At 40.5% G+C, this 27908-nt stretch overlaps 1 protein-coding gene across 7 annotated transcripts; it reads left to right on the top strand.

Annotated features, from left to right (window-relative positions):
* GEMIN8 (gem nuclear organelle associated protein 8) lies at positions 1–27120 on the top strand. Of its 7 annotated transcripts, none has more exons than XM_050331974.1 (6): positions 11–95; positions 915–978; positions 4353–4392; positions 6310–6341; positions 7127–7583; positions 26494–27120. In XM_050331974.1, exons 5-6 carry the CDS (start codon positions 7193–7195, stop codon positions 26742–26744), a joined length of 642 nt encoding a protein of 213 aa, XP_050187931.1. In that variant the 5' UTR covers positions 11–95; positions 915–978; positions 4353–4392; positions 6310–6341; positions 7127–7192; the 3' UTR covers positions 26745–27120. The 7 variants fall into 7 exon arrangements, with proteins under 7 accessions (XP_050187928.1, XP_050187931.1, XP_050187927.1 ...); XM_050331970.1 differs by lacking the exon at positions 6310–6341 and adding an exon at positions 2956–3030; XM_050331972.1 differs by lacking the exon at positions 6310–6341 and adding an exon at positions 2956–3066.
* The last annotated feature ends 788 nt before the right edge of the window (positions 27121–27908 follow it).

The raw sequence follows: 27908 nt of genomic DNA, 5'->3' as shown, positions 1-27908 counted from the left end.
GCGCCGCTCGGCCCCGCCGGAACGGAGGGAGGGAGGGAGCGCTGGAGGCGGCACCGCTCGGCTCCCTTCGCCCGCCAGAGCCTCAGGCTGCCCGGGTGGGTGCGGGGACGGCGGAGGTGTGGCGGCAGGAGCGGGAGAGCCAAGGGCTCGGTGGGGAGGTGTGAGGTCGCCTAGCGGGGCGGAGCGGCGCTGGCTGTGGCACCATGCGCTGGCTGTGGCACCATGCGCTGGCTGTGGCACCAGGCGCTGGCTGTGGGACCATGCGCTGGCTGTGGCACCAGGCGCTGGCTGTGGCACCGTGCGGTGGCTGTGGCACCTGTACGGGCGTGGGGGCTTTTCCATTCCTTTTCTCTGCAGCACGTCGTCCCCGGGCCCGAGGCGGCGGTGAGAGCGCTCGGGCGAGAGCGCTGGGGCCGGGGGGGCAGCCGGGGCTCAAGGCACGGGGGGCGCCGAGGCACAAGGCCTGTGCTCCTGCCACCCCTCGGGTATAATTGTTTGCCCTGTTTGCAGAGGCGAGAGCTGCCCATCGCTTCTGTGAGCCTTAGAGTCAGTGGCCAGAGTCGGGGCATGACCTGTGTGCCACCAGGAAATGAACTATGCTTTCAAAAGGAGTAGTGGTGAAGTTTCATCCTTTTCCTCATTTATGACTAAACTTACCAGCCATACACGAAACATAAGCTTACTGGGACTACTGATAATTGTACAGCTTTAGCACTTTGCTTTTGGCCTCTGAGTTTTGGCCCAAATAGCTTTTGGGTTTATGTCCTGGAGCTCAGAGAATAAAGACCCTCTTTTGGGTAGCCACCGATGATAACACTGTCTCAGCCTCTGCTCAGGCCAAAAGAGCCATACTAAATACACTAAAGTCTAAAAACATTACTTTGCTTTATGTGTAATTTGTGTCCCATCCACAGGAATTGCTACTGTTGTTGTAAGGACCCTGATGTGGCACCACTGATGTGAACATTCTAGTGATAGGTGGGTCTTCATAGCACTCCTGTTGGGATGAGGAGCTGTAACTGTACTGTAAGTGTTGGACAAGTCTTGGATTTACAACCATTTCCAAACAAGTATGCGGTGTATAGTGTTGGGAATTTCTACCTCTTTTTTTTAAGGGATATAACTTTTGCTACCAACTGTCTTGGCAGTTACAGGCTTATATTTCTCTGTGGCTGTAACTAGGGCGCTTTGGTATTAAAGTTAACGTCATAGACTAGCAATGCACAGTATTAATCTGAAGCACAGGATGTCAAACTGCTTTTCAGACATTTCCCTCTTCTGGTAGTAATTCTGCACCAAGAGTAAGCATCAGAAGTATGAAATTAAATAGGTGTTTATGGGCGGATGCTCACATTTTGCTGAAGTTAGGAGGAACGTGCCTGAAAAAGTAATTCCTGTGTGCATATTCAAGTGTCATGCTTTACTGAGCATCTCTTACTGCCAGAAGCTGGATGCTGAGTTAGGGACAGCTCTGGCCTGACACAAGACAGGTCTCATAGCAGGGACAAAAGCAGCAGTGGGCTGAGGGGGTGATCAGCTGTCTCTTGTTTGAGGCATTTCTGATTCAAACATAGTTGGTGTTTTCAGGAAAGCTTTGTGTAAATGTGTTTTTTCTAAACCTGCTGAATTTAATGCCAGCTTATCATAACACCATGCAACAGGTTAATTAATTAATCTTTCATTGATCAGTGTTGGAATAGTTGAACCCTCACTAATCCCACACTGGGCTGTGAACTGTCCCTGTCACCTCCAGACCACATGGCAGCGCTAGATCCAGCACACCAGTAGTCCCAGAGCGGGACTTATTTACCAAGTTATAAACCCCAGTGTGTCATGGTTGTGTCTCACGATATGACAGTCATGGTCTCAATTTCTGTTGACTCCGAGGGAATTAAATGCTGTCATTGCTTTGATCAGATTTGTTTATTTTCACTGATGCTCACCTGCCTCAAGCTGGCAAGGGGACAGGCATGTTTTGATGAAAGGGAGTGAATCCCTGATTAATTATCAGTGAAGAAATACTTTAAAAATGTGAAAAGGACATAAATAATATTAATTAAAAAATGCCATCATTAGTGAGTGGCATAGGCAGACAAATCTCTTTCTCATTTTAAATTCCACATTTGCTGGTGAGTTTCATATGTTCAATTGCTTCAATATTTTATTTTTAAAAGTGGAAGTTATAGAAGTAGACGTATCACATTTATTTTCTGCTGCTTGTCATGTTTCTTATTTTATGTAGTTTGTTTTGGAAGAGTAATTCAGCTGAAAATAAAACAAACTCATTCTTTAATTTAGTGTCCAGGCTTGCAGCATTGTTTTTCTCTGCTTTATATTTGTAGTCTAATGTTTCATAAATTATTTATGACAATAATTAAAGTTTCTGTGTTTGGCAAAACAGGTTTTTCCTATTTGGTAAACTAATATAGCTGGATATTTTTACCAGGGTTTTCCCCCTCCTTCCTTTTCAGAAAGCATATGTACATGTTGGGTATTAATAATATTAATAATATCAGACTTCACCACTTACTGCTTTAAAAATTGTAGTTACATTAAGCTTGAACCTGATTTCTGTTTATGCTGAAGCTATTTCAAAGAATTTTTTGTCATGTAGGAATTAGAGTGAACGTGAAAGTTAAACACGTACTTTTTCTGAAATGGAAAATGAAAGAATTGGCTACATGGGCTTAGGTTTCTAAGTATGAGAAAAAGACATTATGGCAACCTTTACAGCATCCAGATGTGTGTGGGAAAGAGACAAAAAGTATATGTGTACATCATGAGAGAGTGGAGATAAAAGTTTTGAAGAGGGTTATTGTTAGAAGTGAGATGTTTGAAATGCACAAAGAGGGATGGCACAGGAATCTTTTATGCATGTGTGGGTTTCAAGTGTTATAAGTAATCAAAGTGTTTTGCGATGACCTCAGTGCTAGGTTTCCTTCTTCCTCCAAGCAGGCAGGAGAGAATAAAGTGAATTCACATGCTTTGGTTGCCTGAATCAGATTGACTGGATCTTCAACCTTTGCTGGCGTGAGTTGTCCCATCAATTGCAGTGCAACTGCTCATGTATGTAGAGCTTCTTGTAGATAGGTTGGTGTTACTGGGGATTTATGAGTTGGAGATTAATGTGGGCTTTGGAAAGGACAGTAATTTGCCTTTTTGGTTGCTGCATGATTTGCATTTTGTTTGGATATAGCCCATCCCATTCTCCTTTCACACAGTCTGGCTGCGTGAGGCAAAAACCCGCTCTTTAATCAGTGTTGTTACATATGAGGCCGAACACAACTGGTGTATGTACTGTATTCATAATCATTTTGAAAAATCCTAGTTTTATGCTCTTATAAATCTACAGCAGTTTTAAGTGCTGTCTTGGCTGTATTCCAGTGTTTCTGGGAATAGTATTTGACCATTTCTTAGGGGTAGCAATAGGTAGTTTAATGTATTGAGTTTCTTTTACCTTTCACTGGCACTCACCTACCAAAGTTCAAGTTGAGGGTGAGAGAAATATCAGGAGAAATATGTGGATGAAGCAGCTAATGTCTTAAAATAATAAAATAATTGCCAAATAGGGAGGGGATCCAGAATGTTTCTCAGTGATTCATACTGGTAAATCACAGTGAAAATGTTGGTAATTAAAAATCCTGCCTGATGGTTATGGATGTCATGCTCTCCCTCTTTCCTCCCCCTTTTTTTCCCCTCATCTAGTTGCTTCTCTCCTTTTCCTCACGTTTAAAAAAGGTGGCTGTAACCTGAATTGACTTGTGTTCTCTTTATGGGAGGCAGGATCAGGGGCTGAATGTGAGATAAGGGAATGTATGAAGTTATAAGGAAGTTATAAGGAAGTGTATGAAGTTATAAGTGCACCACAGGTTTAAACAGAAATCTATTGCTTGAGTGGAGTGAAGATAGGTTGAAACATTTAATGTCAATTGCTTCTTTTATACAAGTCCCTGTGCAGACACCGTGAAAAAGGGAGAATAGTGTGTTTCCTTCAAGTATATAATTTTTGTTTGGTATTAATTTGGAAAATAAAGGTTGTAGAAGCATGAAGTGTGGGAGAAAAGTAGAAAAGAAAAAGGTAATGGAAAAGTGTTCAGTCCTAGTGTTTTAGGCTGCATTGTTTAGAAGGTTCTCTTTTACCTTTCCTTACAGTAGTGGGTAATTTTAAGGAATGGGATTTTTACTGATGTTAATCAAAATATATAAATAAGAGACTTCAACTAGCCACAACAGAGAAGGTAAGTTTAATAGTTGTAGGCCATAGGACTCAAACATAACAAAACTATATTCAGTGCCTATGGCAATCTTAATACCTATATTACGAATTTAAAAGCTACTGTTTTCTTTTCTAGTTCAACTTGATCATCACCAGGACAAACTCTACAAGAGATGGTAAGAGGTCTTTATGGGTTTCTATGTGATAGCTTAGTCACATTTTATATACAAAATGCATATAAACACTTATTGAACTGTGAATGCAGACATTTAAAAATCAGACGTGAAAGTAGCTAAATTGCTTTGAAAATAGAATTCAGATTACAACAATGAGTGATTTGTCTACTCCTTGGAAGACTCCAGAGACATAAGGGGAAAATAACAGAGGACTCTGATCATTTGCCTTAGATTTATAGCTTTTGTTTCCTTGAGGAAATCTCTTATTTCCATTTATTCCACAGCTGAAAAAGCACAGACACAGAACTAAGTTAGACTAAAAGTATTCCTTTCCCTTTTCCACCCCAGTGCAAAACATTTCTGTAATTTCTTTTTTAACAGATGTATTTTTAAAATGCAAATGTAAGAGGGTTTTCAAGGGTCACTTTCAACAAAAAAACCCACAAAAAGTAGCTGGATGAGCACCAGGATCACAGTTCTGTCTAAATGAACTGGCTTTTTGTCTTCCTTTCCCCTAAATTAACAACTGGAACTAGTCAGCTAGACAAGTCAACCAGCTGGATTCCAGAGCTTTCAGTAAAGTCATCAATGCCATTTTTAGAAACATTGTAAAAGAACTGGAGAAAATTTTTGAGCTTTAAAAGAATTTATTGTCTTCTTTGGAGGTATATAGAATGTAGGAGATACCTGCTTTTGTCAAGCTTCATGGTATTTCAAAACTGGATTTTAAAGTATTTTAATATTTAAAATAAAAAAAAAAAGACAAAATGTTTTAAAAGTAACCTGTGAATGTGTTAGATTTGATAACAGGACATTCTCATCTGTCTACTGAAGGATGAGGAGTCAGTGTGACATTCTTAAGCAAAGGGAAACTAATTAAAACATAGTTCATCCTAGCTTTTAGGTAGTTGGATGAATAAGAGTGAAGAAATTCCATATGGAAGGCAGATGCTTTTCTTGTACCCACTCATTTTGGGAATAAATAATCTAAACTGCATGGTCTGGGATAGCAGAGTAATGTTAGACCAAGAGGAGACTAACAGTGAAGTTTCAATTCCATGAATTCTTACTTTTCAGGAAAGATAAGTTGTCTCAAATAGGTTGTAATTTTTTGATCAGAAATATCTTAAGGAATTTAAGTTTGTTGTGGTGGTTTTTCTCTATGTACCCTGTTAGCTGAAGGTATTTTGTTTCTGAGAGTACTTAGCAATGACCTTAAAAAGAGATAGCATTTATAGATCTCTTTTGGGATAATGGGCTCAATTTTGCAGAAATGTGGCCGCATGGGAGTTACAATTATTATTCCAAATTCACTAGTATTTGCATTATTACCTGAGAACCAGAAAGTGAAAACAAATGTAAGTAAACTAAGTTAATCTCTCTTGATAGTGTTAGCGTTAAATGGAAAGTATTTCTTGGGTTTGTGTTTTCTGTTTTGCTTTGGGATTTTTTTTCCCAAAGAATTATTATTTTAAGACTACAGAATGGCACTGATCAAGAAAACAGACTTAAAGATTTTTGTCTCGTATGCCCTTTAAAAAAAAACCCACTTAATAAAGGACTGTAAATGTCACATTCATCTCTGAAAACCTCAGTTAATCTTGCCATAGTTTTGAGTACTTGCCAAATCAGGGCTTAATTAAAGTTTTCCAATTTGAAGTACAGGCTTTCCATTTTAGCCCAGATAAAAGATTTTCTGTGGAAATTAAGACGTGAGTAGGAAGGAAAAAAAAGATTTGCTGTTTAGTTTACTTTATGGCTTTCTTTTAAGATCCTCTATTATTGCACTTTTTGAGAGTAGGATAGAGAAGGGAGATGAAATGGCTTGTATGAGGGGAGCTTAAGGCTAGAGGGAATGTGGAGCTTTGTGCTTGCTGGTGAAGTGAAATCTGAACAGCATAAAACTGTTTTTTTCAGGAAAACTAACATTTGCTGGAAGACAGGAGAAGGTGTGTTACAGTATGTTTCATTCTGTGGAACTGTTTTTCTCCGTACTTTATCAGTGACACTTTATTACCTCTTTTCATGTTTTGGTTGCTGATGAGTACAAAAGGGAGATTTACTGGCAGCTTGCATTTGGCCAAATACAGTCTTGTTTTTGATCGAGGCCATGATGGATATATGAATTGTCTGAATTGCCATTTGACCTTTTCTGAGAAACTTTGGCAGGCAGAGGCAGGAAATATGTTACTGGATAAAATGAATGCCTTTGTTTAATATGGAGGAATTTTAATCTCCTGTGTTTTCTGTCTGCGGATTTGGAAATCAGGTGTGGGTTGTAATACCTACACCTTGGAATGATTCAGTTCTTACAACTCATGCGAGGGGCTAAGGAATTGTGGAATATATCCACACAGCACATTCCGTAAAAAGAACTGATTCCCACAGTAGTAGCATGAACACTTGGAAAATACGTTCTGGATACTACAGCTCCTCTATTACTAGTTCTTCACTGGTAGTTGTGTAGATGCCAAAACAATCTCTTGTAGGAGTAATGAAGTGTAGGAAGTAATGCACGTGCACTGTGTTACCGTTTTTCAAATCTGCATGTTTTATCATAGATAAAGGATGACTGGTAATTAAAAGGCAGAATTGTGTGTGCATTTACAGTGTTTCTCCCTTAATTATCATTTGTTTACTCTCTCTCTCTCTGTTTGTGGCTCTTTATTAAAAAATAAAGAGAGGGTTGTAATTTTTTTGTGGTCTTTCCCTCTCCCCCATGTTTTGGCCACAGGAGGACACCGAACCGTGGTATTCTCAGAAGGTGTACACGAGATACTGGAAGCACTATGACTTAGCCATGCGCTGGATGCGGAGGCACCAGAAAGCCTACAGGAAAGCCATTGAGTCCTTTTATCACCTACCATGGCATCCTCCTGCAGCTTCTCCAAGTAGCCACTACTCAGACTGGGATGGGAATGATCTCCTACATACCCAAAACTATTCTGCCCGGTATCAACCGCATGGCAGAGCTCCGTACCATGGGGGAGCTCAGCAGTGCACAGGTGCCCACCAAGGGAGGCAGGATGCTGAAGAAGACTCTGAAATGGAGGAGGATGCTGAAAGGGACTCCGAAATGGAAGAAGACTCCGAGTCTGAAGGGGAGATAGAATATGACTTGAGTAACATGGAGATCACAGAGGAGCTTCGCCAGTTTTTTGCAGAGACAGAGAGACACCGGGAAGAGCTGCGTAAGTCCATCCTTGTTCTGTGTTTTCTGGTATCTGATGGCCATAACATAGAGTGCTGGATGGCTTCAACTTTGCAAGAATTCACAGAAATAGGCACTGCAAGTAAGCATGCCAAGCAGAATGAAGTAGGCAAAACTGATGGCTGTGTTTCAGTACCATTTATTAGAAATAAATCTGTGAAAATGTTTGGGAGTTTTTTGGTGAGGGAGAGAGGGAGAATTACGACTGCAAAGAGGAGAATAACACTTTTGTTCAGAAGACAGTAAGTCTTCAGCATTGAAGAAAAAACACCAGTATTTTTATGGTTAAATCTAGTTAACATGCTATATTTCTGAGAGGAGAACCCACAGGAAATGCTTTATTACATCACTGAACCCGAGAGTAAGCCTCAGTGTATTTTATAATGTGGAGCAGCCATTTTGTTTGTTATTCTTTGGCTAACCCGACAGTAAAATTTCATGACCCTTTTCTTTTCCCCCTGCATCCTCTTCATTCTGTACTGTACCACAAGTTTTGTTTCACATCTTGATCTGAACCCAAGTCCTTTAGCAGGGATTGTAAGCCAAAGGCTTAAGATTTTTCTCAGGTTTTGATCCTCAGAGGTATTGGTCATCTTTTTTCTGTGAAATCCTTAAAAGAAATAAAGGATTATACTGCACTTTATTGGCACTTTACTCATATACAGATGTTACAGGCAAATTTATTTTGCTCTTTTAAGAAAGCAGCATGATGAAAATAACTTCACACATGACTCCAGTAGTAAATGCCTAGAATGAATGCTTAGTAGAGCTTTCTCTGAAAGAGAAAATGTTCTGAAAAGGTATAATAAAGGCAGTGATTGGGAGGGAAAGACAGAAATGGTTTTAAGTTCTTTGATCAGGGGGTATCCAGTGAGTTGAAACAACTGCAGGCTAACTTCACACTTCTTTCTCATCAGTATGATGCTCAGTTGATCTGGTTAGCAGAGGAAAGTGAGTTAAGAAACTCCATTGTAGTGCCTGACATGAATCCCTTTCTCATCATGCTTTTGCATAATCAGCTTGGTGTTCTCTGTTGAAACATTCCTTTGATGAGGTACATGATGCTTTAAGATGCTGGGCTGCTTCTGAAAATGCAGAACATTTTCTTTGGATTTATTTTGATTGTTATAGGTTTGTGGTGTTTAAAGGTATGTGAGTGATTAAAGTGATATACTGGGAATTGGGAAATCTGGGCTCAGAGATGTTCTCTGTTGCAAATATCCTGTATGACCTTGGTATAGCTATTTAATCTCTTCCTGACCCCTTGCTGGCTGCTCTTGCTAAAAATATGATTTGGTTCTTTGTGATGAGCAGGTGAATTGGGAAGAGGTTTGTGACTCAGAATACAGATTTTACTGCTGTTCCTTCCACCACAGCAGTACTTGGAGCCGTTTGGAATGATTAGGTCTCTGCTGTGTGCTATGGAGCAACCTAGTTCTGGATAAGTGTAACTCCATTCACCTCAGTGTCACTGTTGCAGATCTTCATGCAAATTTAAGTGGGCTCTGGTCTTTAGCTACTGCACGCCTCAGTTTCTTCAGTAGCCTCCCTGGCAAAGAGAGGATAGTACTAAGTAATTGTCTGTAATTCCTCAAAGCAGGAAAAAGTAAACAAGTACTCGATTTAATTGAAATTTAGAAGTGCCACAGAAGTCTTGGTTGAATGGTGCCATCTAAATGCTAATTTTGTGAGTAATTAAAAATACATTTTGATCTTGTTCAGAAATAATTTTTTGTGCATCGTGAGGGAAAAGGAAAATAGAATAAATTTTTTATTCTGTTGAAGTTTCTCAAAAACATAAGCAGCAAGGAGCAGGGGAGAGTCATTGTTTCCCTGATGGTGTGAAAGTGAGCTTGTGTGGAGTTGAAGGCAGTACTACTGTACTTCAAGAGATAGTTCTACTAATTTTTCTGGTTGCTGTTTATGAACAAAATTAAATTTAGAGGTTCATTGAGCTATGATCCATAATGATGCTATCATGTTGTATCTTTCATACTGTGTGCAAGAACAGTTGTCATTCTGTATTGATGTTTGAGAGATGGGGACAATGCATCCACAAAAGAAATCTGTGGTTACTTAAGTATTTTCTCCTTAATGCCTTTTCCTCTTAATCCCAAACTGCATGTCCTGGGCTGCCTCCTCTAATTTAGGAGCAGATTTGCAGAGAAACTTGGGCACTATAAATCTCAGTAATGCCTGAAATTTAGGCCTCCATGTCTGAAAGAGGCATTTGTAATCGTGAGTTCTACATATTCTTTAAGGAGAATGGAAATGTTTGGGTATGTCAAAGTGGAATACCAACAGAGATCTGGATGATTAGTTGAAGTATAAGCCAACTGTTAGGGAACATTAAGGGGAAAGGCTGTGCCTCATGTTTTCTTCCTCTGGCATAAATAAGGGACTCCAGGTGGAATTCACAGCCTTTGACCCCTGCACTTTGATATTCACTTGAGAAAAGACACCCAGCTTGCTCTTCCAGTAAAAGAAGAGTTTGCAAGAGTTTGATACGTGGTTATCTGCAACTTACATGGGTAAAAAGCAGCAATGGGACAAATAAGAGAATGGAAGTTGGCACATAAGGGAGGGGATACTAATCTTTGTGAAGGATAAGTTCTGTTAGTCTGGTGCTTTTCAAGCCCTGCAAAATTAGGAAATACTACACAGCGTTAATGCAGGTGTTTTGGACATGCATAGTGAGAGTCTGGATTTTCCAAGTAAGATATAGTTGGTTCCCACACATGATCCAAATCTCATCACCATGTAGAAGGATAATCGAGTAGACTAAAATGAATACCAGCTGATGTCCAACTCTTCAGTAACAATGCCTGATCTAGAGCCTGATGGAAGTGAATGTAATCACAAGCATCAGAGGATAAGATCTTGCAAGCTTTAACTTTAAAAAACTTATATAAGCCTGAGATGTAGGTGGGAATGAGATGACTCGAAGATCTTGGAGGTGTTTTCCAGCCTTAGAGATTGTATGTTTCTCTAGTTCTTGTGCCTGGATAGTGACATACAAGCCTTAATGCTAACTGCAGAGAGAGGAGTTTCAAAGATAAGAAAGCCATTGTGTCAGACTAACCAAAGAAGAAAACTTCAGGTTCATTTCATTTTTTGGTAAACGCCACGAACTTGAAGAACAAGCAGATTCCTTACTTTAGTAAGCAATTGCTTTGTTTTGTTTTCACAATGGGCATTTGCAGTGATTGGCTGACTTGCAAGGTAAGGGCTTTGAAATTGGCAAACTTGCTGCATGATTTAACACTTCCGCAGTGATACAGTTCACAAGCAACCTCTTTTAAAACAATCTTTTTTTTTGTCTTTGAATTCATGTCAAATTCTTACTAGTCTTTAAATTCATGTGGTGTTGCAGTCAAGTTACATGTTCCTGGAATGCCCAGAATTAATTGCAAACAAAGTTTTGCTGAGGCTGTATGAATTCAGACATATTAATGCACTACAAACTTATCTAGGTATATAGTGCATTTGGTTAAAATCCGTTACAGACAATTTTAATTCCTTTCCTCTTCAGCTGTGTCTTCATGCACAATCATAATTATATAGTGATTCTCCTTTTTTAGAGGGTTTTCTTGTCAGGCTAGTCTGTTGTTCTGGTTCTTTCTTTAACTGGGGATTCTAATAGACTATGCTCCTTGGGGATATCTTTAGTTGCATTTAAAAGTCTTCCTTCTGGCTGTTGGAGAGCATGAAGTTGTTATCCTGGGTTACCATGCCAGCTGAACCTAGGTAGGGTACCAAATTCTCCAGACATCCAGGATATAAAGGACAGAATGCACTAAATTGCCTTTTATATTTGCAAGAATTAAAAGGGTAGAGACCAAGAAAGGAAGCTTCACAAGCCTAACAATTCTGTAAATTTTCTAATTGCACATATTTATTACACTTTTAAATTTAGCTTTGCAACATGTAGTTTGTCCTCATGTAGTTTTTCTTTGTTCCCTTTTACATAAAAGAGAAAACACTGTAATTGGGTGAGTACAGCATTGTGAGTACATTGAGAACCATTCTGTAGTAGTTAACAGGAAACAAGACAGTGTCCTTTATTTAAAAACAAAGAAAAGGAAGGGAAAGCACCGTCATGTCAGTTCATTACTGAAGGATAATAGTCTGTCATTTGTTAATGCTCTGAATAGTTTTTTCCTTTAAAGCTCCTGTTTCTATTGCCCACACATACCCTCCAGCTTTTCCCAAAAATATTGTTGTCTCAACTTAAAATTTTCATACTAAATGGAAAACATTTTTTTAAAAAAACGAAAGGAAATGGTGAATGAAGATGTTTCTTTCGAAACTGCAGTTTGTAAGTTTTTTTCCCTCAGGTTTCTTTTTCTCAAAATTCATAGTTACCACTGCCTCTTTTGTGAAGAGGGAGTAATTTAATTTTCTGTGTTTTGAAATTTGTTTGAATTGTACCAGATCCGTGAAGCTTTTGGTTTTGTTTAAGGCCCATGTGCGGCTTTGGAAAAAAGACTTTGATTCAGGGGGTTTGCAAGTATGTTTTCCTTCTTTCCTTTCCTTTGCTTTTGGAAAATGTTTTGCCCTGTTTTGTCTTTTTCTCCATCAGACTGTAGCTCAGATTCTTGAACTACAGATTCCTGGTCTCCAGCATTTCTGTTTCTTCCTCCCTGCCCTAAGCTGTCCAAGTATTATGGATGGTGAACTTACAAATATCTGATCAACTTCCTTGGCTTTATCAGCCTTGGCTGACAAACTTTTTGACAACCAAAAACCCTGTTTGGCATGAACTTTCACCACAATCTTTAGAAGTTGAGTTGCTGAAGCTTCTGACAAATGCCTGTGAAATAAGAGTGCTCTCTGCAATGTGTGTGGGTGCTTAAGAGATGCTTTTGAAACACGTTTTAATGTGAATTGAAGAAGAAATATGAAAGTCGCTCCTTTTTTTACCACATCTCTGATCTTGATGATTGAACATTTTATTGTGTAGCAGCAGAATCTTCTCAAGTGCACACACTGTGTCCAACGTAGAGGCTGTGTTATTTGGTACTGGAAGCCAACGGCTGAGAATGTGCTTCCTTACTAGAGAAACAAGGAAAAGTGCCACAGTTTTCGCTGCTTTAATATTAAAAACCTATCTGTACTTGCAAAATTAAAGGGTCTGAACTGCAGCTGGAGAGCAACAGTTGGGCACAGTTTTATATCCATTTCATGATAGACAAGGTTTTCTTTGTACTAAGAGTATCAATTTGGGAACACAGCCATTCTTACAATATATGATAGTCAAGAAGATGTCCTTGGATCTTATGCTAGAGACAGAATTTGGGCTTAGGAGAACGTATAACTCTGCTGTGTGACCCTGCATCTTTCCTATCAAGCCAACAGCAACAAGTGGACATTGTGCTGTACGGGTGGACCTGCTGCTGGAGGAAGTAGAGGAAGAAAGACACTATAAAGCTTGAGGAGACTGCACTTTTGTGCCATTGGACCAAGTGCAGTGACAAGTGGATATCCTCTGCTGCGTGCTCCGGAGAGTTGCATGGGAGTTTATGTGTATACCTGGAAATTATATGTAAAGTCTTTCTTATTTTTATGTGCCTCAGACTGAAACTGACAGTGTTGACAACCAGTACAAGGCCAGGCATCTTGTTTTGCTGCTAAGGGATGCTGCAGGTTTCAGCTCCTAGGTGGAATCTGGGGATGCTGTGGACCATTCTCCCGTGTGTGCAGTGTGGACCATTGGGTAGAGCTTGGGCCTGGAATGCCACTTCCCTGTCTGCCAGTGGCTGTACTTGATCTCAGTTCTCCCTAAGCATGCTGTGGAGTAATGGTATTCGAGTTAAAGCAGGTTAATGCTAGGAGTGTGGGAAGAGAAGCTCTTGTGGTTCAATGTAACTGTAGTGTAGACATTGCTTTAAGAGGAATGCCAAGATGTCAAGTGCCTTTACTTCCTCTTACATTTGATGGAAATGAAGAATGCTGTCCTAATATGAAGGTATTACTCTTCAGGAATTTGTGTGTGAAATTGTCACCTGTTATTTGTCTTTCTGCTGTGTTCCTGTTATTATAGTGAGCTGGTACATATGTTAGATGACTTCTTGAGAGGTTCAATTTATTCATCTTTATAAGGCATTTGAGTACCTCAGCAGGAAGTAAGCAAAAGCCGCAAGTGTCAGAAGGATGAACAGTATGATCTGAGAGAATTGTTCTTTACAGACCTTAACATGCCATTCCTGTGCCCAGAACACATCTTGTTGACATCTTTGCTGAACAAATACAGGATTGGAGCTACCCTGTCTCCTAGAGGGCTATTATCCCAAAGTTTTTCATTTCAGTAGGAGAAGTCTGGTAAACTTGAACTGTTGCTGTTCTTGCTAAATCAGTGTTGTGGTAAAATTCCTTCTGACTGGAAGGATATTCCTTGTCTTGAGGATATGGGAATAAGATGTGCAGAACAGAGACAGGTCATTGCTGCTCTCATCTGCTGTATCCCTCACCATCCGTGTGCTATAGCTGCTTTTGATAACTGTTTCCTCATAGTGGCTGGTCGCAGAAGGATCTCCTGGCAACAGGTCAGTGGCTTGTTCTGATGCATTAACCCTTGGAACTTTCTGTTTACAAAGAAAATACGTGCAGTTTTAGATGAGTTAAGCAGAGTGTCAGTGCCTGTTTTGTGTCTGTGGGGTTTCCAGAGTGTGAGGGTATTGCTGTGACATACCTGGTCCCTGCAAAGTTTTGGCAAAGAATAAACAGGCGGGCCCCAGGGCTGAGAGGCCACTTGTGGAAGAATGAATCCTTCCCAGTCTTATTGTAAGAACAAAAATAGCTTTCAGAATGCTGTTTTGGAAGATTGCTTCATTTGAGAACAGTTTAGTGTGGGAAGATGCAGACACTACTTACACTCGGAACCAGTCCTGGTAATCTTTTGAAGGCAGGTCTGCCTGCTTGCTTATTCCATTAGCATCTGCAGCTGCTCTGAGTGGCTCCTCTGGTCTCCCCTTCATTCTTTGTCCCTGTAGGGGAGCCTGTGAAAGCAGCTGCAGCTGCTGTGGAAAAGAGCAGGTGAGACCATGCTGACAGACACAGCTCTAGAGAAAAGTGGCATAAAAGTATCTCTGTGCTAATCACTCAACTAGGGCAGTCTGTCTTCACAGTTGATGCACCTTTCCTTTTTCCCTAAAATTCCTCAATTACTGGTTCCATCTGGGTGCCACATGCAGCATTTCTGTATCTCTAAATGATTTTTCTTAGGACAGGGCTCTGTCTCAGTTTTCTGCTGATAAATCTGAATTCATCTGCCTTTAGTGTAATACTTTCAACCTCGTAAGTGGACAGTGACAATGTGGGCTGTGAATTAACACAACTTGTTTTGCTGTCTACCTGGGGGAACTGTTGCTGTAGAAAGAGTGTTTAAAATTTCAGGGTGTTCCACATTGGAGTAATTGAGAAAAGTGAATGTCAGAGACCAAGGTAGAAATGGATGTAATAATGATGGCTGCTTTCTGAGTTCATTGTCTACTAAATCTGTTCAGGAGCTACAACAGAGCATGGCAGCAAAATACCTCAAGCGTTACACATTTAAGATCTCTCTGTTATAAAGCAAGCCTCTTGTACAGATTTGCTTGGAGGCACATAATTTATCCCTGCTAATTTTAATAGAGTGTTGTTAATTCCAAGACTTCAGAGGCAGCGTTTGGTTTTCAACTTCTCTTACTGCGCCTCAGTATTATAAGAAGCATCCAGATGGAATTCACATTCCTCATCATTAGGGAAATGTGGGTGCTGTGATGGCAGAAACTGAAAGTTTGGAGACTTCTGTCTACCTGGGTCTTTTCAAATCTCATTTCTTCTCATATTCAAAATCAAGTGAGAGAGACAGGCAGAGGCTGTTAACGCCACTCATCTGAGAATTGAGTGGCCTGTACAGGCTTCCATCATTGCATGGGGCTAGATCCACAAAAGCTTTCAACATATGTGAAATTTTAGAAACTAATATCCAAAATAATAATCTTTCTCTTCCAACCATGCCTTCCAGAAGAAGCAAGCTAGTTGTTTATACCCAAAGGATGATACATGTTAAACCCAAAGGTTCGAGGGAGCATTGTCTCTCTTGTCTTTTCAGGGGCTGAGTTGAGCTCTGTGCTACCTTGTGATATGATCTACTGTGAAGCCTGTTCCAAGGAATGTAAAGCACATCCTGCTCTATGAATTTGTGTCCATTTTCTTTTTATTTAGATGTGTAATACTGAGGTGATAGCACTTCTTTGTCACTCAGGAAAATAGAGAAGGTTGACATGGCAACATACCGAGACACAGTTGTGCTGCAGCCCTATGAAATACTCAGTTCATCAGTGTTACAATTGTTGCTGGCCTCCAAAGTACCCAAAGCTGTTTATGTGGATATCAGAATTTCCTCCTGATATTTTGAAGGACATGTGTCTGAAGTTGTCATAACACTGCTCTGGTACACTGAAATCATGGAGGTAATGTAAGTGAAGGCTAAATGTTAAAGGAATATTTGTACTGAAATAAATAACGCGGGTATTACACTATTGAATGTTATTGTTAACATTTAGCTGGATAAGAATCTCCTGGGTTTAATTTCATTTGTAGTTGCTGAAGTGCTTGTTGCTCTAAAAGTCAGCTCTGTATTCACAGAAATTGGAGAAACTTTGCCAAGGAATGTAGGTCTCCAAAGAATATGCTGGGCCTCAGCAATTTATAGTTGTTCAACTAACTAACAAACCAACGCACAAGCCTTGCAGAGCACCTTCATTTCAAGGAGGTCTGCAATTTCTGATGTGGTTGCTGAGCAGAGGGTTGGAAGATTCACTTTAAAATTCATCAGTTATCATTGCATTGGGATTTTTGGCCACTAGTAGGGTGGGAGGGAGGCTGACAAATGTGGAAGAGTCCAGACTTTGAAGACTGCATCATGTGTGACATGTTGATGGAGGAGGTGTTGAGGTGGTAGATTGCAGAGCAGCTGGCTGGGTTTGGAGGAGTGCAGGAAGAAGTATCTGCCTTTTTCTGATCTCTCCATTTCTCCCTAGGTAATTTTAGTGGTGTGTAGGGAGTTGCATTCCCTGCTTTTGTTTTCTTCCCTTGGCATTAGGTACTGACCTCTGTCCTGAACAGGCTGTCAGGCTAGATGGGCTTCCAGTCTGGTGGCTCTCCTTGTATAAAGTCTTCTCTTCATCAAGTCACTGAAACACTTGCTTCATGTGTGAATTATCCCATTGAAGTGACAGGACACATGGAGCTCCTGAGTGCTAAGAAGTACAGCTTAACTTTCTGAAGGGTGGGATGCCAGCTGCCTCTTTGAAAGCAGACAGTGCTGACTTCTACTCCAGCAACCCAACCCAGAATTACTTCTGAAGTCAAACATTTTCCATTTGCAGAAGGTAAAATACGCAGACATCTGTAGATTTCCTCTGGCATATTTTCCCGATGTTTTTTGTTGTGTTTTTAACACTGGGCATAGCAGTTACCCTCATCTATTTAAGTATTTAGCTTACTAGAGTGCTGAAATGAGCAATGAGAAATGGAAAAGGTCATAGTTTCCGAATCTACCTCTCAGCCCTTTCTTTCACAAGTTGTGATATGCTTAACTGATTCCTTTAGTTTGACCCTCTTTCCAGATGTCTCTTTCCAAATGCAGCGCACGCAGTTTACTGGCAGCATGGAGAAAATGCGTATTTACTTGCTGAAATTAATTTTCTCTGGATCAGACCTTGTTATTTAATTCTGCATGTCTGTGGTAATACTAAATTATGGACGTGCCAGTTAACTGAAAGGTCAGTTCATAACCTGAGTATACTTCCCTCCAGAAAATCAGCAACATGGCTACGCATTACTCTCAAAAAAAAAACGTTTTTCAAATGTTTCTGATAACATAGCTTCCTCATATCAGACAATAAACCAAACTTCACTTCAGCACTGTAGTCTGTGGCTGGAGTCAAGAAAGAAATTTCAGTGTGAAGTTCAAATGTGTGAGTTTGATTTAGAAGACTGACACAGGCTGCTTCCTTTCTTTTTTCCTGAGAACACCAAACTCAGTATAATTTAGCTGTCTAGCACTCTGTGCATCGTGAAACACATTCTTCCAAGTGCATATGCTTAATTTCTATTCAAAGTACACAAAAAAAATTATTGTGAAACTCATATTTCTTCAGTGTTCTGGTTTGCTTTTAAAGAGGCACTTTTAAATTTGAACATTTCCTTGTTCAAGCTCCTCTGACTGTACCATACATGTATGTGTAGATACAGTTATATATAGATTTAAGTAATCCTTCTGTTTACTCTAGCAGTGTTGTCTTTGTCTGGCATCAGCATTGTTGCCATCAGTGACAGATTGGAGTTGTTTTGGGGGATGGGAGTGCAGAGTCAGCTGGTCTGTATTTAGTCTTATTGCTGTAGACTTGATCCTTACTAGAGGCAGCTGCCAGTGCCTGATCCTCTACTAATTTTTAAGCAGTGGTTGGTCAGCAACTTCACAGCAGTTTAATTCTGTCAGATGGCACCAGCACAGTCTGGACACCTTGGTTGGTGCCTCTGGTATGATACAGACCCCTGATTACACTGGGTTCACCGGTGTGTTTTGTATCCTAGATGAGCAAATGCCTGATTATGAATTACGTTAAGAGCATTCGAATTTCTAGAGCAGGCTTTCACTTGAGGTTCCACTGGACTAGCTTCATGTTCATAGGGTTTAATTGTTTCAGTTCATTTTCTGGTTGGGATAAGGATATCCCTTTTTAAGGGTTTCATTATGAAGGTAATAGAAGAAAATAAAAGGTGATTTCATGCTTGGCTGGGCAGTAACCATTGTAGCCTGGTGCTAGTGTAAACATGGACATGAGGGCATATATTGTTTCCATGTAGGACTGTTGGCAGTTTGTTTTGGAGACCACACAATAATCCTTCTCAGGTTTTAATCCTATTTCTAAAACAGAAATCGTCCTCCTTATTGTCCTGTTAGCTGTCAAAATTTCTGCCAGTTACTTAACCCAAATAACAAAATAATGTGAGGTAATTAATTCTTTAAAACATTCAGGTAGGACAGATTAATTACAGTGAGGCCTGTGCTTAATTAACTTAAGAATGATACATACCACCCAGTAGCAAACCTTAAGATGGAACACCTTGGCTCTAAGCTTCCTTCCTTCCTTTCTGCTTATTTTTATTTCAAAGGTAATTTTCTTCACTCGCTGTCTTGGTAAGTAATTTTGTCCTGTTTCTACAGAACTGTCCTCTTCAAAATGTGTAGAAAAGTTGGATTACAGTGAAAGAGAAGGTATTGTAGTACTTCAGATTTGTAAAATCTGTTTGCTGTCTGCTTAGACAGCCTGTTGCAACTGAGTCTGTCAGAGAGAGTGCAGTCTCTCACCTGAAACTATTTCCTGCTCTTACCAATAGGTTTCAGTTGGGCTGTGCTTCAAGTTCAGTGCCAAAGCCAGGATAAGCAATTTTTCTTCTTAGATGTTTGCTCCTGCTCTGGTGTTGCCAGGACACTGAGCTATACCAGAACTAAATATAGCTTGCTGGGGTTGGGTTTGGGGTTTTCGGGGAGGGGGGTGGTGGTGTTTATTTGGTTGGTTAGTTGGTTTTTGTTTGGTTTTGGTTGGTTGTTTTTTTGGGGGTGGTTGGGTTGTTTTGGTTTTTTTTTCAGGATTCATTCTGTGGCCCCTTACACAGTTGTAACATCGTCCTTGAGGGGCCTGGGAGCTGGAACATGCATGCATGGAGTTAAGGGAGAAGGAGGGAAGCAGAAATTGCATAAGCTGGTTTTCTAGCTGAGGAAAGAAAAACGTCCATGGAACCACGGTTTCGAACTGCCACAAGCTTGCCAAGGAATCACATCTGCTCTTACTTCAAAGCCTGTAACAGAAAATTTTCTTTTTTCTTGAGAATATTGCATTGCTTGTAGATACATGTGGTGAAATATTCAGTTTCTTTTAACTTATTCCCTCCTCAACTAGCAGATGGAAGCTTTGTCAGTGTAGATACTTGGGGCTTGAATACCTTCAGCATCTTTATGGTGGTTGTGACTCTGTTGAAAGCTTAACATTGCAGGCAATTACTCACACTGGAAGTAATTTTTATTCCAAATCAGTTTTTTCAAGCCAGCTACAGCACTTGATTTTTCTGAGTAGATCATACTGCTGGCATAGCAATATACGGCCTAGCTGTCTTTGGAGATCAGACTTCTGTTAAAAATGGGAAGGGGAAGGTTACATGGTATCATGGGGAATCCTTTCATCAATTTTTTGCAAGCACAAAGTTTTAAATTTAAGAATAAGTTTAAATAGAAGTCTATTGTCCCCAAACCAACTTATAGCTAGAATGAAGCTGTTCATTCTGCTATAAAATCTTAATTTTCTTTTTTCAGTATGTTTCCACAATTTCTGTAAGTTACTTAGTGTTCCAAGGTAACCCTCCAGTAAGCAAGACCATGCTGTTTTCGGCAACCAAGAATATTTATCTTTACACATGTGGGGGTGAGTCACAATTGTTTGTATCTTGCAGGCTCCCACTGATGGAAACTTCTGTCCTGCAAATCTTTGCACTTGGTGAAGAGTAGTACTTGAGATGTCAACCCTTTGGAAATCCAGAGCTCTGTGGAGCTCTGCAGAAATTAAATTCTTTGAATATCCTGTTTACAAATCCTCAGATTTAAATCCTTATTTTGCTGAAATTCCTTTAGGCAAAGATTTTGGTTTTCCCCATGGTATGCCTGATTCCTGCAAGTATGGGCACAATAAAAGGGCCTGATTCTATCACCTCAGGAAAACTCTTAGGTTTGTGGTAAAGGTATTTAGCTTTTCTAGGAAGATGAAGAAGCTGGCATTTTGTGAGAATCCTGTGTGGGCAGAACACTTAACACAGCAGATAGGCTCGTGGGAAGTGGCATTCAAAGAGAGAACTAGGAGTTTTTAATCAGTAGAAATGGGTAATGTTTTTAACTCTGTTAGTGTGGGCTGCTCAAGATAGCTCAGGTAGCATTTAAGATGAAAACCTCAGAAAGTGCACACGCAGCAGTAACAAAATAATTCATCACTTGAAGTAAGCAAAGATATGTGAAGGGGTATAGGTCAGTCTGAAATCATGGAGAAGAAAAAAACACAGTGGGACTGGGTAAAGTGCAGTATTTCCTTGAAGAATCATATGCTAACTAAGCAAGAAATTGAAAGTCAGTAAAGGCATATGACACTTAGGAGGAGCAAATCTCTTACTGTAGGTACCATTGTGTGGGGCAGCAGCAGAGTGTGAGCACTGAGGGACCTGGGGGAAGGCTGGCTGTAGAAGAAACGTGTTCAGATTGCATATGATCACTGGCTGCAGTCAGCTAAGGGTTGGATGTATAAATACTGAGAGCTAAAAATGGCATGAGAAACCACACAATGCTGGGTATGAATCTTTCATTAAAAATCCGACATAGATAATTACCCTCTCTACTTCTATCTCCTTTTAATGTTGCAAAGTCTCTCCATGGAGACTTTTTTCTAAATCAGGGAATTTATTTGGATTTTGGTTTTGAGGTTGTTTTTTTCCTTGTTTTGTTTTGTTTGTTTTTTCTTTTAATAAGAAAAGGATAAATTCTGGAGAGCTAATTTTTTTTATTACTGCTTAAGCTTCTCAAAGGATATTACAAAGAAAGGAAAGTGAAGTGGATCAAACTTATGGCAAGTGTGTGACATGTTCCTGTTTATAAAATGAGAGAAACAAGACATCTGAGTTTCTAAGGGCCTTTGGGGAAAATAGGTTATGCCTTGAAGGGCTTAGGTCATTGTCTTGCTGAAAGTATATAAAGTTGTTTGTGTGCATATGAAGGCCCAAATGCAGTGAATAGTTAATATACTAGTTACTGTTCATCCTGCTTCTGGCAGACCCTGGGGATAGAGGTAGTTGTCTGTATTTGTTCACTTTCATTTTCAGCTCATAAACACTAGATTGAAAGTCATCCATAAAAAGTGGGAGAAGAGTTGGAGGGGAAACAATAACCCAAAGCTTTCTTTTGGAAGGCCTGGAATCACTGAGGATGCAGTATTGGTTAGGTAGATATGCTGGTTTTGGCTAGGGTAGAGTGAACTTTCTTCACAGTGGCTGGTATGGGACTGTGTTTTGGATTTGTGCTGAACACAGGGTTGATAATATAAAGATGGTTTTGTAATTGCTGAGCAGGGCTTACACAGTCACCAGGCCTCTTCTGCTTTCTGTGCTGCCACACTGGCAAGGAGGTTGGGGGTGCATGGAGTCTGGGAGAAGACACAGACAGGACAGGTGACCTGAACTGACCAGTGGAATATTCCAGACCATATGACATCATACTCAGTATATAAACCTGTGGGGAAGAAGGAGAAAGGAGGAGATGTTTGGAGTGATGGCATTTGTCTTCCCAAGTTACTGTTACACACAGTGGGGCCCTGCTCTCCTGAAGATGGCTGAACACCTACCCAACTATGGGAAGCACTGAATTAATTCCTTGGTTTTGCTTTGCTTGTGTGCATGGCTTTTGCTTTCCCTATTAAACTGTCTTTATCTCAACCGACGAGTTTTCCAGCTTTTACCCATCTGATTCTCCCCCTGATCCCACTGGTGGAGGAATGAGCAAGCAGCTGTGGGGGGCTTGATGGCTGGCTGGGGCTAAACCACAACAGATCTCAACTTTTTTCCTTCATGGTTAACAAATTATATTTACTGTGTCTGGAAAAAGGTGTCCCAACTGCCTTTGGCCGGGTAATGATGACTTCCCAGCAGAGCTGGACTTGGTAGGAATAAGTTTTGAAAAGAGCTTCAAGAGAGAGAAAGAGCATCTTTGAAAAGAAATGGAACTGACTAATTGGGAAAATGTCAGCAGTGCTTTTTCTTTGTGCAGGAACCAACTACCACTGCAACTGTTTTCCTGCCTTATGAGCATTTGCAAGATACTGTTCCCTGATTGGGGAAAGCTTGCCAGTAGTTGAAGCTGAATGCTGTAAAAGAAAGCGTATTTATTTTAGTCTGTGTGAACTGGAAGGAGGAACTACTTAGAACTGTGTAAAAATTACTTGTTTCATGTCTATAACTTGGCAGCACAATGACTTGTGAATTTGGAATGTGAAACTGATCTGAGGATGAGCTGGGGACTTCATTGCTGCAGGCCGAGAATTAGTGTTTGGATAAACCTTGCTACCTGCTTCATGGATGAGTATTTGGTGCTTACTTCAGATAAATTCTGGTTGCTTCTATGGGCTCAGGCCTATAGACAGTTTATAATTTTGTGTTTTCCATTTTCAGGTGCCTGTTGTCCTCTTTTTGATGAAGAGGTAATTGCACATTTAGCTCAAGTTGCTCTGCCTTGTATTGTTTTTAAAGTAAACTCTGAGGTAATGGAAAGAACCCAGACTGCTGCAAATGAGAGCAGTTCTACTTCCCAGCCACTGCCCCACCAAAGAAAGTTTAGTGTTCATCTCAACAGGGCAATACTTTCTCTGCTGTTATCTGTTCCTTATATCTATGTTTGTCTGGAAATACTGCTTTTGGAAAGGCAGCATTAGGTTTCATTACTTCTTTACTGTCCTTGGGAGCAAATAGTGCTGCCAACTGTGAGGTGGTGGGACACTGGGACAGGTTGCCTGGAGAGGTTGTGGATGCCCCATCCCTGGAAGTGCTCAAGGCCAGGTTGGATGAGGCTCTGAGCAACCTGGTCTAATGGCAGGTATCCCTTCCTATGGCAGGGTATTGGAACTACATGATCTTTAAGCTAATCCCTTTCAACCCAAACCATTCTATGATTCTTTCTGTGACTGTGGATTTTGTCGCAGTAGTATCTCTCCTCAAATAACAGATTTGAAACTGCAACATATTCCACACAGCTGCAGTAATATTACCAGCAACAGCTGTCATGTTCTATGCTTAAATTCAGCCTTTGGTGCAAAAAACTGTGGGTCTCTGTAGCCCGTTTCTGTCCCAAGCTTCTGCCTGGACTCTGTAGGCCTGATTTATATGTCTGAGGCTCTGTAATGCAATCACTCTGGGACTTTTTTTAACCAGTAGCTGTGAAATAGCAGAAGTCAGGTTAGAAAGTTAGGGGCAGTACATCTAATTAGTGTAAAGTAAAACATATGTTCCAGATGTCCAACAGGTAATTTTGAGAATGGAATTTAAATTGGTATTATTATTTTGATTGTTACTACTAGCATCTGCAGATTTATGAACTACTCAGTGCTACAAAATGGAGATTGATGCACCCTAAACTGTAATCCACTCATCCATCATAAAGCTTCTGCTACAGACCCATTTAATTTCCAAACAGAAGAATTCATTATCTATCTCCAGGGAAATTAATTTTTCTTAATAATAAAGCATTAGTGTGTTCAATGAGCTATCAGAGAGCATTCTATGGCAAGCAAGTGAGGAAGCAGCTGTCTAGCATGCAGCTATGGAACTAAAGAATAAAGAATTTCCATGGGCAATACAGAAGTACAAGGAATTATCTTTGTGGCCCAAGAGAGTTAACAAATACGGGTTCAGTTCATTGCCTTGCCAGAAGTTTGCTGTGGAGAGACATTGGTGTCCCAGGAAATCGATTTCGGTGGGACTCAAGTGATCTGTGTAGTCACAGCCTGGGTGCTATACCTTGTCCTCAGAGTGCTGAGCCTTCTGTAGGCAGTGTTAGCTCCTCCTTTAGTTCAGACCTTGTGGTTAAAATGGCCTGACACCAAATAAATCTGACTCTTCCAAAAACACATATGGACTCTAATGTATGTTTCCATGTGAATTCTGGCAGTGCAGCCAATTCAGGGTGTGCCCATAAAGCAAAGTCACAGAAACGGCTTTCTGGAGTAGATTGCTAGTAACTCCTCAAAGCCTCCTGTCCTTTGTCGAACAGCACAAAACTGTTAATGGTGTTTCAGATGACAGGACAAAAGCTTTCTGTGTCCCTGTCAGACAAACAGATGCCAAAATTGAAGTTTGTGATTATATTCTTTAAAATACCTATTTTATGTGAATGAGGTATGGGGGATAATTCCTTTAGGAAGGCTGACAGGCAGTTGGCTGCTCTGTACAGTACTTTTCCAGTGTTGCCTAAAAGACTGAGGAGGAAAAAAGACTCTAGGCCAATTAGGTAGGAGATAAGATAAGGGAGCAGAAGTTTTAATGAGCCTCCAGGCTCCAGGAATACAAACCCATGTGCCCGCCTTTCAACTCAGGTGTTACAATTTTATAATGATTTCCATCCAGTCCCCGTTCGTCCATTCCCCGGTTCTACCCCGCAACATGCCCCTTTGGGAATTGAGTCTTGGGGTGTTTGGGGGACCCCCTCTTCCTCATCTTCATCTTCTTTGCAGCACATGCAGTCCTTAGAGCTGTTCCAAAGCTCCAGGCTTGAAGATTGTTGCGTCTATGTTTATATCTTCTGGTGCAGATTTTAAGGTGTTTTTCTACAATTCTACCTTGAAAAGGAGACTAAACACACTAATGGAATTTAGGGGAATATGGAATGGAGTAATAGGGTTGGGTATGTGTAAACATTATGCTGCAGGGTAAGAGGTATAATACAACTACGTTAAAATCTACATTCACTGTACAACTACTTCTAAAATCTACCAAAAGAAATTAAAATATCAAAACAATCTGAGGCATCACCAGTATAAAAATAAACTGCAGATGTTTGACACAGATCTGTCAGGATACTTAACTTTGGGTTGGGGTTTGCAGATGTCATGTGTGTTGTGGAAGCTAAATCTTTGCCTTGAGGGGAGAGAGGGAAGAGGTACATGGCAGCAAATACTGAGAAGCATGTCCTGTGTGTGTCTAATGCATTCTGACCTGTGAACACTGTCCTTTTTGATATTTTAAAAACCCCAATGCTGTCATTAGTAGTGAACTGTGTCTCTTATGCAGTTTTGAGGACAGTTATTTGTAGGCAAAGGAGTTCAGCTGCCAGGTGATTTTCTACATCTTGTAGAAATGTCCCAATAAGAGGAGAGTTTTGTATAGAACTTCACTGTTTTAACTGCACAGAGCATTATTTGTTTCATCAAAGCAGCACCCAGGAAGCAGAGGTAAGTTTGGACATGCGAAATCAAGTTCCAAGTTGGGCTTACCAAAGAGAATTTTTGTTGACAGATTGATCCAAGTGTTTTGCCTCTGTGAATTGTTTTAAATCCTCTTTTAACAGACCTGATGCATGGATTTATATTGGTGATGTTTTGTTTGTCTTCAAAGCAACAGAGTAAGGCTGCCAGCTGTGAACTTTGTGAGCCTTGAGAAGTGGATGAGGTTGGATAGTTTAGTAAACACAGTGCTTACAACTGTTTCATTGAATGCACTTAATGGCAGACATGACAGACCGATTTGTTCATTTTCATAGAGTAGCAACTGATTACATTTTCTCTTGGCTATGGTTCAGCTGAAGTTGCATTGTCCTGTTGCATTGTTTCCTTTCTCAGCTGCTAAGTCATTACTTTGGAAACAACTCTCCAGTTTGTTTGGGGCTTTTTTGTTTGTGAGAATGGATTGGGATTTTTTTGGTTGGGTTGTTTCTGTGTTTTCTTTGTAGGGGGAGGAGGATTGTGTTTTGGGTTTTGATTGTTTGGGTTTTTTTGTTTTTTTCGCGGCATGTGTATGTTGAGAAGAAATGGCGCTAATTTTTGCTTACTAGTAATAATACAGAGGTTTTCTACAATTTTAGGATTCAATTCCAGGACCTTCTTCCTTTTTTCCCTCTTCTTCCACCCTGGCTTTATCATGATATTTAGTAGGAATTTGTCTTTATGCAAAATGAGCACAGCTGCACCCTGGAACATGTGAATTTTGGCCTTTTAAGACCCAGCAAAAATATGAATATTTTTAAAAGCTAAACTGAAGCATGATTGGTTGATAGCTCAGATAGCTCAGTAATTTACATCTCTTATGGTTTGATTGTCTAGGGAGGCAGCAGCAGCTGGAAGCTGAGGACCCATACGTGGAGGCTGATCAAGACCTTCACAGGAGGATGGAGCGTTCTGTGGAGCCGCCTAGGGAAAGACCTGGGGAGAGGCGAATGGCGGAAATGAAGAAACTGTACGGTGCTGATGCTGCCAAAATCCAGGCAATGGAGGCTGCCATGCAGCTCATCTTTGATAGGTGCTGTGACAAAAAGCAGCCCAAATACTGGCCCATTATTCCCCTTAAGCTGTGAGTACCTGGACTGTGCTCTGACATGGCACGGAACTGTGCCTCAGTCAGGTTGTGCTGCTGAAAGAACAAGCTGCCAGTTTTGGGTTTGGATGGGCTTTGGGATGGAATCTGGCAAGGACAGCATGTGTTTCTTTGGCCTTTGTTTCTTTTACACTGTCTGTCAGCGATGCTCACTGTCATTCAATTCCATACAGTTGTCAAGTAGTAATAGGAGGGATGGGAATATCAAACCCATCTTAAGTCAGACATTTACTCCTTTGATATGTGCCTGCCTTGACCATACTTGCAAGAAACAATGTCTGTACTCAGTGAACTGAGAAAACTTAAAATGATGCAAATAAAGACTGTAGGAATTGTCTGCTTTTACTGTTTAGGAATTTGAGTGATTCCATTTTTTAGTCTTAACATAGTAGTATTTGGATCCTGTTTCACATAGCACAGCTTGAAGTGTTATGTCTGCTAATCTTCGATTTTTTTTGAGGACCAGGAGCCCACTGGCCAAGATACAACTTATCAAATTACCGTAGCCCAGACATTTGAATTCTTTTTCAAAGGTTTATAATAACGCAGGAAGTTTTTCTTCCAGACTGATACTCATCTGGCAGAAGTTTGTCTCTAAAGCAACATTATATGGAAAAATGTTTTAATGAAGGGAATGGGAGGGTGGGACAGAAGCCTGATGTGGTCCTGTCTGGTTAGAGATCTGTTTAGCAGAAGAGAAACTTAAGAGGACACATCATTATAGGGGACAGTGTGTGGAGTGATTTTTGCTACTCTAATAAAAAGCATCTGACAGGTTTGAAGCTTTACAGAAGGCAACTTTACAGAAGGCTTATTATTTTGATAGACTACATCTGAACAATATATATGAAGGTATGGAAGCTGGGTAGCCTTGCAGGCTGTGTCTCTTCTAGGTGCAGCTTTCTAATGCCCACCTGCCCATGACATGCACAAGGCTTAAACACAAGCAGGTGGATGTGCCTCTGTGTGTACTCATCCATCTTTACAGGCTGTTTGGTTCCATTTCTGTCACTCTCTACTTTTGGTCAGTTGTGTTTGCCCTACCAAGAGATAACGGGGTGGAGTGAGGCACACAATTGGTCTGTGTAAGAGAGGCAGAACTGGCCCCTCAAAACCAGTGATTCCTTAAAAAACAGTACCCTGA

This window comes from Myiozetetes cayanensis, unplaced genomic scaffold, assembly GCF_022539395.1.
Source record: "Myiozetetes cayanensis isolate MyiCay16 unplaced genomic scaffold, myiCay2020 scf5-8, whole genome shotgun sequence".
In the NCBI taxonomy this organism is placed as follows: Eukaryota; Metazoa; Chordata; class Aves; order Passeriformes; family Tyrannidae; genus Myiozetetes; species Myiozetetes cayanensis.
Note: the sequence above shows the minus strand (reverse complement) of the source record. Positions and strands in the feature narration are given on the sequence as shown.